The 12,879-nt window shown below is 57.2% G+C and overlaps 1 protein-coding gene across 13 annotated transcripts in view; it reads left to right on the forward strand.

Annotated features, from left to right (window-relative positions):
- Window positions 1–12,879, forward strand: part of LOC143933041 (eukaryotic translation initiation factor 4 gamma 3-like) — an 82,015-nt gene that overhangs the window by 25,766 nt on the left and 43,370 nt on the right. Inside the window, exon 1 of one of the 13 annotated variants that reach the window (XM_077455990.1) lies at window positions 9,699–10,223. The exons of 11 other annotated variants lie outside the window; for them this stretch is intronic. In XM_077455990.1, the coding sequence (XP_077312116.1) occupies window positions 10,201–10,223 (23 nt within the window). In that variant the 5' untranslated portion in view covers window positions 9,699–10,200. Of the gene's footprint in view, window positions 1–9,698; window positions 10,224–12,879 lie in introns of those variants that run through there. One more of the 13 variants, XM_077455991.1, reaches the window with a different exon arrangement.

Raw genomic sequence — 12,879 nt, forward strand, 5'->3', positions numbered from 1 at the left:
ATGGAGGTGATGGCGGTTGGGGGAGGCGGAGATGATGGAGGTGAACGGTGGTTGGGGGGTGGAGATGATGGAGGTGACGGCGGTTGGGGGGGGAGATGATGGAGGTGACGGCGGTTGGGGGGAAGATGATGGAGGTGACGGCGGTTGGGGGGGAGATGATGGAGGTGACGGCGGTTGGGGGAGGCGGAGATGATGGAGGTGAACGGTGGTTGGGGGGTGGAGATGATGGAGGTGACGGGGAGATGATGGAGGTGACGGCGTTTGGGGGAAGCGGAGGTGATGGAGGTGATGGCGGTTGGGGGGGAGATGATGGAGGTGACGGCGGTTGGGGGAGGGGGAGATGATGGAGGTGACGGCGTTTGGGGGAAGCGGAGGTGATGGAGGTGACGGCGGTTGGGGGAGGTGATGGAGGTGACGGCGGTTGGGGGGGAGATGATGGAGGTGACGGCGGTTGGGGGAGGGGGAGATGATGGAGGTGACGGCGGTTGGGGGAGGCGGAGATGATGGAGGTGAACGGTGGTTGGGGGGTGGAGATGATGGAGGTGACGGCGGTTGGGGGGGGAGATGATGGAGGTGACGGCGGTTGGGGGGAAGATGATGGAGGTGACGGCGGTTGGGGGGGAGATGATGGAGGTGACGGCGGTTGGGGGAGGGGGAGATGATGGAGGTGACGGCGGTTGGGGGAGGCGGAGATGATGGAGGTGAACGGTGGTTGGGGGGTGGAGATGATGGAGGTGACGGGGAGATGATGGAGGTGACGGCGTTTGGGGGAAGTGGAGGTGATGGAGGTGACGGCGGTTGGGGGAGATGATGGAGGTGATGGTGGTTGGGGAGATGATGGAGGTGCCGGCGGTTGGGGGAGGGAGAGATGATGGTGGTTGGGGAGATGATGGAGGTGAATGGCGGTTGGGGAGATGATGGAGGTGAACGGCGGTTGGGGGAGGCGGAGATGATGGAGGTGAACGGCGGTTGGGGGAGGCGGAGATGATGGAGGTGAACGGCGGTTGGGGGAGGCGGAGATGATGGAGGTGAACGGTTGTTGGGGGGAGGCGGAGATGATCGAGGTGAACGGCGGTTGGGGGAGGCGGAGATGATCGAGGTGAACGGCGGTTGGGGAGATGATGGAGGTGACGGCGGTTGGGGGGGAGATGATGGAGGTGACGGCGGTTGGGGGGGGAGATGATGGAGGTGACGGCGGTTGGGGGGGGAGATGATGGAGGTGACGGCGGTTGGGGGTGGAGATGATGGAGGTGACGGCGGTTGGGGGTGGAGATGATGGAGGTGACGGCGGTTGGGGGGGGAGATGATGGAGGTGACGGCGGTTGGGGGGAAGATGATGGAGGTGACGGCGGTTGGGGGGGAGATGATGGAGGTGACGGCGGTTGGGGGAGGGGGAGATGATGGAGGTGATGGCGGTTGGGGGAGGCGGAGATGATGGAGGTGAACGGTGGTTGGGGGGTGGAGATGATGGAGGTGACGGCGGTTGGGGGGGGAGATGATGGAGGTGACGGCGGTTGGGGGGAAGATGATGGAGGTGACGGCGGTTGGGGGGGAGATGATGGAGGTGACGGCGGTTGGGGGAGGCGGAGATGATGGAGGTGAACGGTGGTTGGGGGGTGGAGATGATGGAGGTGACGGGGAGATGATGGAGGTGACGGCGTTTGGGGGAAGCGGAGGTGATGGAGGTGATGGCGGTTGGGGGGGAGATGATGGAGGTGACGGCGGTTGGGGGAGGGGGAGATGATGGAGGTGACGGCGTTTGGGGGAAGCGGAGGTGATGGAGGTGACGGCGGTTGGGGGAGGTGATGGAGGTGACGGCGGTTGGGGGGGAGATGATGGAGGTGACGGCGGTTGGGGGAGGGGGAGATGATGGAGGTGACGGCGGTTGGGGGAGGCGGAGATGATGGAGGTGAACGGTGGTTGGGGGGTGGAGATGATGGAGGTGACGGCGGTTGGGGGGGGAGATGATGGAGGTGACGGCGGTTGGGGGGAAGATGATGGAGGTGACGGCGGTTGGGGGGGAGATGATGGAGGTGACGGCGGTTGGGGGAGGGGGAGATGATGGAGGTGACGGCGGTTGGGGGAGGCGGAGATGATGGAGGTGAACGGTGGTTGGGGGGTGGAGATGATGGAGGTGACGGGGAGATGATGGAGGTGACGGCGTTTGGGGGAAGTGGAGGTGATGGAGGTGACGGCGGTTGGGGGAGATGATGGAGGTGATGGTGGTTGGGGAGATGATGGAGGTGCCGGCGGTTGGGGGAGGGAGAGATGATGGTGGTTGGGGAGATGATGGAGGTGACGGCGGTTGGGGAGATGATGGAGGTGACGGCGTTTGGGGGAAGCGAAGGTGATGGAGGTGAACGGTAGTTTGGGGGTGGAGATGATGGAGAGCTGGATGTGGTAAGTAGGGGGTGGGGGTGCACGCTGCTCGCTGACTGCAGTAGAGCTGTATGTAATGGTGGGTTTTTGCGCTCCGCGGGTTGGGGCGCCGGTCGCTGTCCGGTGTAATCTCCGGTAAAGGCGCGTCCCCCAGGTGAGGAAGAGGACCGGTCGGAGGGCGCAGGCGGCCCATGTTGCTGGGACTTGTCGTTTCCCAGCAGTGTGCGGGGGCTGGTGGAGATGTGGATTTCAGCTTGGGGGGGGGAGGGGTGGAAATGGCGGAGTGTCACATTTAGCACTTTGTGTCACAGAAGATGAGGCGGGAGAATCCCACCGGGAGGGGGATGGGGGGGTCCGGTGCCTCGTACAGCTCGGGAACCCTCTCTGTGGGCACAGCTGTTGTCCTGTCCAATCGTTCCATGGAATTGTATCGCCGATCTGTCTGTATGTACAGAGCACTGATCCCCGCCAAGTGGCTCGGGAGCCTCATGTGGATTGCAGTGTGGGGGGTGAGTGTTGTTGTGTGTGGAGGGTCGTGTGGTTGTGCAATGTCTATATATAGGGCAGTCAGTCATGTTTTCCTCTGCGCGCTCTGCTGGCACTCTACTCGCTCTTACCCAATCCGTGAGTCACGCCGTCGGTTACTTTCTGTTTTCCTTTCCTCTGCCTGACCTTTCCACCCCATCCGCATCAAGTTTATGTTCTTAGTCTGTCTTCTCTCCCATTCACCTCCGCGTGGGGCACTGCCTACCCATGTCTACTTACTAACTGGGGGGCCTGAGCTTGGGCGCGTACCTACCTGGGGGGCCTGAGTGCATATATACCCAGGGGGGCCTGAGCCTGGGCACGTACCTACCTGGGGGGGCCTGAGCCTGGGCACGTACCTACCTGGGGGGGCCTGAGCCTGGGCACGTACCTACCTGGGGGGGGGGCTTGAGCCTGGGCACGTACCTACCTGGGGGGGGGCCCTGAGCATGGGCACGTACCTACCGGGGGGGCCTGGGCACGTACCTACCTGGGGGGGGCTTGAGCCTGGGCACGTACCTACCTGGGGGGGGCCTGAGCCTGGGCCCGTACCTACCTGGGGGGGGCTGAGCCTGGGCCCGTACCTACCTGGGGGGGGCTGAGCCTGGGCCCGTACCTACCTGGGGGGGCTGAGCCTGGGCACGTACCTATCTGGGGGGGGCCTGAGCCTGGGCACGTACCTACCTGGGAGGGGGCCTGAGCCTGGGCACGTACCTACCTGGGGAGGCCTGAGCCTGGGCACGTACCTACCTGGGGGGGCCTGCACACAAAATGGAGTCCAGGGTCAGCAACCTCCTCCACATTAAATGACAATACTACACACTGTACCCCCAGTTCCTGCATCTCCCTTGGGTCACTCTAATTTCTGCACCTACTTAATGCACCTTCACCCCCTCTCCTCTGGTCACCCCAGTTCTTGCACCCTCACCCCCTCTCCTCTGGTCACCCCAGTTCCTGCACCTTCACCCCCTCTCCTCGGGTCACCCCAGATAAGTAAATCTGTCCCTGCCCCCATGTGATAGTTCTGGGGCCAAGCAACATGCACCAACACTGTCACATGATGGGAAGGGGAGGAGCCGCCCTTCATACCTGGAAGTACAGGGCCTTGTCCTCGGTGAGGGGTAATCGTGCTTATTCATTTTTGGATGAAGTAGGGAGGGTTAGACCCTCTGTCATACTTGTATTATGGGCTTTGTCACCACACAGAAATCAAGGGCAAGACATGAGGGGGAATTGTCCAATGGGGACGCTGGTTACTATGACAACTTTCTAAGATGTCAACTCCATTCCCTCCGGAGAGGTTTCCTCTCATTTCCTGTTGTGTTCAGAGCTGAAAGTGAAGGGAAATCTTCCCAACTGGATGAGGAACCTCCTGGCTTTACATGCCCACGCCTCGGATCTTCACCAGCCGATGTATGGTCAGCATCTGACACTTCGGTGGGTGTCAGATGCCCTCACACCCCTTTATGGTTCCACCAGCTCTGGGGGACACACTAGTGATGTAGTGGGTGGGACTGCAGTGCATGGTGGGGTACCTGGGCATCTGACACACGGAAGTGTTGGATGCAGAATGTTCTTCATTTGGTGTCATTCTGCAATACGGTGAAGATTGGGGGCGGAGGGAATGGTGGTCATCACTACTCACCTTTTTACGGGGGGGGGGGGGGTTAAAAACATTTTTTTAACTGCATTCTCTGATGTCTGATCAGCCTCTGATGTCTGGGGGGCTTCTGGTGGACATGGAGGCCCCCTCTCTGATGTCTGGGTGGCTTTTGGTGGACATGGAGGCCCCCCCCCCCTGATGTTTGATTTGACTCTGCGCATGGCCTCCTGTCTTTGATTTAATTGGCCTCCCTCTCTGGTGTCTGGCTTCTAATGGCCACCCCATCTCCGGTGTCCGACTGCCCTCTGATGGACATGGCCACATCTGGTCTGGTGCCTAATCGGCCTTTGATGGACATGGCCACATCTTTGGAGTGTGATTGGCCTCTGATGGACATGGGCCCCCTCTCTTTCATATCTGATCGGCCTCTAATAGAGATGGCTGCCTCTCTTTTGAAGTCTGATTGGCCTCTGATTGACATGGCCTCCCCTTTGATGTTTGATCAGCCTTTAATGGGCATGGCCGCCTCTTTGGTATCCGATTTGCTTCTCATAGACATGGCCCCTCATCTCTGGTGTCTGATCGGCCTCTGATGGACATGGCAGCCTCTCTAGTATCTGATCCGCTTCTTAAGACATGGCCACCCCTCTTTGGCATCTGATCGGCCTCTGATGGACATGTCCACCTCTCTGGTATATGATGGGCCTCTGATAGACATGGCAGCCCCTCTCTGGTACCTCATAGACGTGGCCACCCCTTTTTTTTTTTTTTTTGGAGTTTGATCAGCCTCTGATGGACATAGTCTCCCATCTTTGGGGTCTGATGGACATAGTGGCCCTTCTTTTGTGCCCAATTGACCCCTGATGGACATGGTCCATTTTCTCTGGTATCCGATAGACATGGCCTCCTCTTTCATATGTGATCTGCCTCTTATAGACCTGATCCCCTCTCTCTGGAATCAAATCAATTGGCGGCCCTTCTTTGGTGTCTAGCATCTGATGGACATGGTCCCCTTTCTCTGGTGGACCTGGTCCCCTTTCTCTGGTGTCTGGTGGACCTGGTCCCCTTTGTCTGGTGGACCTGGTCCCCTTTGTCTGGTGGACCTGGTCCCCTTTGTCTGGTGGACCTGGTCCCCTTTGTCTGGTGGACCTGGTCCCCTTTGTCTGGTGGACCTGGTCCCCTTTGTCTGGTGGACCTGGTCCCCTTTGTCTGGTGGACCTGGTCCCCTTTGTCTGGTGGACCTGGTCCCCTTTGTCTGGTGGACCTGCTCCCCTTTCTCTGGTGGACCTGCTCCCCTTTCTCTGGTGGACCTGCTCCCCTTTCTCTGGTGTCTGGGGAACCTGCTCCCCTTTCTCTGGTGTCTGGTGGACATGGTCCCCTTTCTCTGGTGTCTGGTGGACATGGTCCCCTTTCTCTGGTGTCTGGTGGACATGGTCTCCTTTCTCTGGTGTCTGGTGGACCTGCTCCCCTTTCTCTGGTGTCTGGTGGACCTGCTCCCCTTTCTCTGGTGTCTGGTGGACCTGCTCCCCTTTCTCTGGTGTCTGGTGGACCTGCTCCCCTTTCTCTGGTGTCTGGTGGACCTGGTCCCCTTTCTCTGGTGTCTGGTGGACCTGCTCCCCTTTCTCTGGTGTCTGGTGGACCTGCTCCCCTTTCTCTGGTGTCTGGTGGACCTGCTCCCCTTTCTCTGGTGTCTGGTGGACCTGCTCCCCTTTCTCTGGTGTCTGGTGGACCTGCTCCCCTTTCTCTGGTGTCTGGTGGACCTGCTCCCCTTTCTCTGGTGTCTGGTGGACCTGCTCCCCTTTCTCTGGTGTCTGGTGGACATGGTCCCCTTTCTCTGGTGTCTGGTGGACATGGTCCCCTTTCTCTGGTGTCTGGTGTCCCCCCCCCGGTCTATAGATTGCATTCAGATTTTTGCCACCCAAATGCATTATTTTTACATTTTTCTACATTGAACCTCATTAGCCATGTAGTTGCCCCTCCCCCCCCCTATTCATTTGTTCAGATTTTCTTGCAAGGTTTCCACATCCTTCAGAGAAGTTATTGCCCTGCTAAACATTGCCCCCCCCCCTTTTTTTTTCTGGGGTCTGATGGTCCCCTTTTTTCCGGTATCTGATGAACCTCTGATAGACATGGCCCCCTCCTTCTTTGGAGTCTGATTGGCCCGCGTTGTGCTATCAGACCTTCCTGGAGCTGGGAACTGCGTGTTCTGACGGCGTAGCATTCACGCAGGGAAGTAATGATTGTGTATTGTACCAGCAAAGAACAGGATGTTTGATGTGTGAGGGGGAGGGGTAGAGATGATTCAGCTGGGAGTTGGAGCATTCAGGGACACGGTGTTGTGGTGGTTGTATGCCGGTCTGTAGCTGGGCTGGGTGATGATGGGTAACCTGCCATTCATGGCATCTCCTGCTGGATCTTCTGCCCATCCTGATGGTGTTGCGGCCCGGCTCAGGCACTGCATATAAATGGATGTTTGAGTGGAGAACAAAGCCCCATTGAGAGGCTGGTATGTCAGCCCTGCCAGTGGGGTCTTATTGTTCCCCTCGCTTCCATTGTTAGCCGTTCTTGTGCCAGGATCTGCAGCCTGACAGACAATCCCGCCATTTATTACCGAGTGTAATCTGTACAATCCATTTCCCTGAGTACCGGCATCACCCAGACCTCATCAGCACCGGGGTCCATCTTCCTACATGCAGCCTGCTGTACCGTCTAGCTGGGCGAAGGTTGTCTTGTGCAATGTTTATTATGTGTGACCAATCACAGGGCAGCCTGTGTGTTGCTATGTGGATTTGAGGCACCTGACAAGGCGGCATGTTCTGACCTCAAGTTACCCATCCTGTGTCTGGATTATATATCTCTCTGTAGTCAGCGTGGTTATAGAGAGCTGTGATTGGTGCTGGTCTGTTATTCTTCACCAGGCACAGAGCCGTGCTCAGTTCTATATTAGATCCTGACTTCTGAGACTTCGTATCCTTCACTACTACCAGGATTTACAGGATCCCAACACTGCTCTATAGAGCTCTCTGATCCTTCACGGCTGCCAAGACCTACCCGGTCCCAGAGCTGATCACAAGAGCTTTCCGGTCTTTCAGTGCCTCAAAGACTTCATGATCCCGACACTGCTCCCAAGTGAGTCTTCAAGAGCTTGTTACTGCTCCCAGATCTTTTAGTATGTTGGTGTCTTCAGGATCCTGGCTCTGCTCCCCAAGACGTCCCGGTTCCTGGCTCTGCTCCCCAAGACGTCCCGGTTCCTGGCTCTGCTCCCCAAGACATCCCGGTTCCTGGCTCTGCTCCCCAAGACATCTCAGATTCTGACTCTACTCCCCAAGACATCGTACATCCCTGATTCTACTTCCCAAGTCTTCCTGGATCCTGGCTCTACGCACCAAGTCTTCCCGGATCCTGGCTCTACTCCCAAGACATCTCAGATTCTGACTCTACTCCCCATAAACATCGTAGATCCCTGACTCTACTTCAAGTCTTCCTGGATCCCTGACTCTACATCAAGACTCCCCCCGCGTCCCTGACTCTACTGCCGAGACTTCCCCCGCGTCCCCGACTCTACTCCTGAGACTTCCCCCTCCCGCGTCCCCGACTCTACTCCCGAGACTTCCCCCCCCCCCCCCCCCCCCCGCGCGTCCCCGACTCTACTCCTGAGACTTCCCCCCCCGCGTCCCCGACTCTACTCCCGAGACTTCCCCCCCCCGCGTCCCCGACTCTACTCCCGAGACTTCCCCCCCCGCGTCCCCGACTCTACTCCCGAGACTTCCCCCCCCCCCCCGCGTCCCCGACTCTACTCCCGAGACCTCCCCCCCCCCCCCCCGCGTCCCTGACTCTACTCCCGAGACTTCCCCGCGTCCCTGACTTTCCCCTGCGTCCCTGACTCTACTCCCCGAGACTTCCCCCGCGTCCCTGACTCTACTCCCCGAGACTTCCCCCGCGTCCCTGACTCTACTCCCGAGACTTCCCCCCCGCGTCCCTGACTCTACTCCCGAGACTTCCCCCCCCGCGTCCCTGACTCTACTCCCGAGACTTCCCCCCCGCGTCCCTGACTCTACTCCCGAGACTTCCCCCCCGCGTCCCTGACTCTACTCCCGAGACTTCCCCCCCGCGTCCCTGACTCTACTCCCGAGACTTCCCCCGCGTCCCTGACTTTCCCCTGCGTCCCTGACTCTACTCCCGAGACTTCCCCCGCGTCCCTGACTCTACTCCCGAGACTTCCCCCGCGTCCCTGACTCTACTCCCGAGACTTCTCCCCCGCGTCCCCGACTCTACTCCCGAGACTTCCCCCCGCGTCCCTGACTCTACTCCCGAGACTTCCCCCCCGCGTCCCTGACTCTACTCCCGAGACTTCCCCCCCGCGTCCCTGACTCTACTCCCGAGACTTCCCCCCCGCGTCCCTGACTCTACTCCCGAGACTTCCCCCCCGCGTCCCTGACTCTACTCCCGAGACTTCCCCCCGCGTCCCTGACTCTACTCCCGAGACTTCCCCCCCGTCCCTGACTCTACTCCCGAGACTTCCCCCCGCGTCCTGACTCTACTCCCGAGACTTCCCCCCCGCGTCCCTGACTCTACTCCCGAGACTTCCCCCCCGCGTCCCGACTCTACTCCCGAGACTTCCCCCCCCCCCGCCCCCGCGTCCCCGACTCTACTCCGAGACTCCCCCCCCCCCCCCCCTGCGCGTCCCCGACTCTACTCCCGAGACTTCCCCCCCGCGTCCCCGACTCTACTCCCGAGACTTCCCCCCGCGTCCCCGACTCTACTCCCGAGACTTCCCCCCGCGTCCCCGACTCTACTCCTGAGACTTCCCCCCGCGTCCCCGACTCTACTCCCGAGACTCCCCCCCCCCCGCGTCCCCGACTCTACTCTCGAGACTTCCCCCCCCCCCCCCCCCCCGCGCGTCCCCGACTCTACTCCCGAGACTTCCCCCCGCGTCCCCGACTCTACTCCCGAGACTTCCCCCCCGCGTCCCCGACTCTACTCCCGAGACTCCCCCCCCCCCCGCGTCCCCGACTCTACTCCCGAGACTCCCCCCCCCCGCGTCCCCGACTCTACTCCCGAGACTTCCCCCCCCGCGTCCCCGACTCTACTCCCGAGACTTCCCCCCCGCGTCCCCGACTCTACTCCCGAGACTCCCCCCCCCCCCCGCGTCCCCGACTCTACTCCCGAGACTTCCCCCCCCCCCCCCCGCGTCCCCGACTCTACTCCCGAGACCTTCCCCCCGCGTCCCTGACTCTACTCCCGAGACTTTCCGGATCCAAACACAGACTTGCACCATTATCTATGATCCCACGAACTTGGCATTTGTTTTAATGGCCTTCATTTCTGCCACTATGTGTGAACTTTCTAAGTTGTAAGCTCCGATACTCATAAGTGCTCAAACAAACAGGCCTTCTGTACCTGTAAAAGAGAGATTGATGATTGATGAGATCTTCTGATAGAAATTGGTGATCTCTTTCTGGCCTAAACCTCTCTGATCTTCTTCAGGATTTTGGAACCCTGCTTACCTCCATCCTTCTAGGTCTTAGGAGATGGTGTTCCGTCTGTATGGGCCTTCAGCATTCTTCATCTGTTATTTTTTCTGTTTATATCTGAACCAAACGTAAACAATACTGAGACTTTTCAACCAGAAAATACTTGGAAGGAAGAACTTTGGGCAATCTGATGGGAAAGTCTGGAATTTACATCCAGGTATGAGAGACTCCACCGTACAGAAGTATCATTATGACCTGCTGTAGATGACGTTACTTTGCAGGTATAGACCGCGATGCTTGCAGGTGAATGTGGTTATTTAATACCCCCCAGGGGAATCGATATAAAGGTTGCACAACCTTGTTCCTGTAGATGAGATTAGACGGCCATGTGATGGTTTGTTTACTCTTCTCTAGAGGTTGCTCAATCTTTATTCCAGTCTGTGACTTGTGTACGTCTCTTCTTGAGAAGCATCACAACAGATGTTTGTTTGTTCCATCTTTGGTTTTTCATTCCTTAAAACATGTTGTTGTTTTTTTTTTTTTGTTTTGTTTTTCCCCGCGGTCACATTGTTTTGTTGGTTTGATTTGACCTGTTTTCATATTTTCTATGTGACTATCCTTGTTTTTGATATTTGCTCTCGGGGCTCTATCAGCCTTTTTTATATGAAGGGCTCTGTTCCTTGTCTGCGCCCCAACAATCGTGGGATGGTTGGGTCCTTTCAGCGGTGGCAGGGTGTCTGAGCACCCCAATGGTTACAGCTCAAGTCTTAGCCCTTGTACACACGGTCGGAGATTCCGACGGAATGTTTTCTATCGGACTGTTTTGTCGGATATTCCGACTGTGTGTGGTCTCCATCGGACTGTTTCCCTTCAGAATATCCGATGGACCAAGTTTTCCAACTTGCCGGTAACATTTTCAGACAAAATGCTCCGATTGGACATACTCCGATCATGTGTAGCCTACTCCGACGGACAAAGTGCCACACATGCTCAGATCAAATTCCTACACCAAAGCTATTGGCTACTAGCCTGAACGTAGTCCCGTCTAAGGAAATAACGTCCTCACGTTATGTACAATCGGATTTTCCGACAACTTAGTCCGACCGTGTGTATGCAACATCACTTCCGGACCTCTTCCGGAATTAATCCATCGGAATTACTCCAACAGATTTGGTTGTCAGAATCTCCGACCCGTGTGTACAAGGGCTAAGTCTTCACGTCCACGGGACGTGGTTCAACCTCTCCTGAACAATTAAACCTGATAGCTAGAAACCGGCGTCTAAAAACGTCAGTTTAGCCGCGGTTACATGCTGCGTTTGCGTCTAGAAGAGTTTGTATTGTATTTTATTTTTTTTGCGTTCCAAAAAAGGCTTCTAAACTCAACTGCCTAAAAACAACTGTGAACAGCCCCGTGTACATCTACTGATAAGATAACATAGAGGAGAGTTCAGGGGCAGCTAAAAAAAACTGCCCAACTGCTCCTAAACATCCGTTTACCCGAGGCCTTACTTTTACAGCCTTTTGTAGAAGCGGCAGCTGATTGGACGGACAGACCCTTGATTATTAGAGTTTTATATCTTTTGGGTTATTGGTGGCTTCTGGTGTCCGGCCATCTGAACCCCTTAGATGATATTAGGTGCTGGAGACACCAGGGATGTTTTGGCAATGGTGGAGTGTCATTGGAGAGAGGGGATTGGAGCTTTCGTTCTTCAGGGCTCACGAATCTCACATTACAATATTTATTGGAATCGTCCTTTTCCTTGGAATACCCCGACATGAAAATATTGTCATATTACATGAGATGTGAAGACCTCCCAGGACGGGAGGTCTCCAAACTTTCTAAACAAAGGGCCTATTTATTGTCCATCGGACTTTAGGGGAGCCAGATTGTGGCCATCGAGAGTAGGAAATGTCCCGGCATCAGTGGGAATAAACATCCCCCCCCACTTGGTGTCGGTGGAGGAATAACGCTCCGTTGTTGGTGTCGGTGGAGGAATAGCGCCCCGTTGTTGGTGTCGTGGAGGAATAGCGCCCCGTTGTTGGTGTCGGTGGAGGAATAGCGCCCCGTTGTTGGTGTCGGTGGAGGAATAGCGCCCCGTTGTTGGTGTCGGTGGAGGAATAGCGCCCCGTTGTTGGTGTCGGTGGAGGAATAGCACCCCGTTGTTGGTGTCGGTGGAGGAATAGCGCCCCGTTGTTGGTGTCGGTGGAGGAATAGCGCCCCGTTGTTGGTGTCGGTGGAGGAATAGCGCCCCGTTGTTGGTGTCGGTGGAGGAATAGCGCCCCGTTGTTGGTGTCGGTGGAGGAATAGCACCCCGTTGTTGGTGTCGGTGGAGGAATAGCGCCCCGTTGTTGGTGTCGGTGGAGGAATAGCGCCCCGTTGTTGGTGTCGGTGGAGGAATAGCGCCCCGTTGTTGGTGTCGGTGGAGGAATAGCGCCCCGTTGTTGGTGTCGGTGGAGGAATAGCGCCCCGTTGTTGGTGTCGGCGGAGGAATAGCGCCCCGTTGTTGGTGCCGGCGGAGGAATAGCGCCCCGTTGGTGGTGTCGGTGAGAGAAATGGTGCACCATCAGTTGGTAGAATGTCTCCTATCAGTGGGGGGATTTTGACCCAAGGGCCGGATAAAGGCAAGAAAAGGGCTGCATCCAGCCCCCGAGCCACAGTTGTTGACTACTGCTCTAGGAGGTTTTTAGGTTCTTTGGTATCAGACAAACCTTGTCGTAGATTCCCCCGATTGTCCTCGATGAGTTAACCTTGCACCCCTTGAGTTAACCTTGCACCCCTTGAGTTAACCTTGTACCCTGGGCCACGTTTTAGTCTTAGATTGCGGTCGGCATGATGAGTCTTGCCGGTTGATGGTTTTGGATTGCCGGAACTGTTAGAAAATCTGGTCCAGCCTGTTA

This window comes from Lithobates pipiens, unplaced genomic scaffold (genome assembly GCF_037356315.1).
Source record: "Lithobates pipiens isolate NorthernLeopardFrog02 unplaced genomic scaffold, aLitPip1_a1.2 Scaffold_27, whole genome shotgun sequence".
Taxonomy (NCBI): domain Eukaryota; kingdom Metazoa; phylum Chordata; class Amphibia; order Anura; family Ranidae; genus Lithobates; species Lithobates pipiens.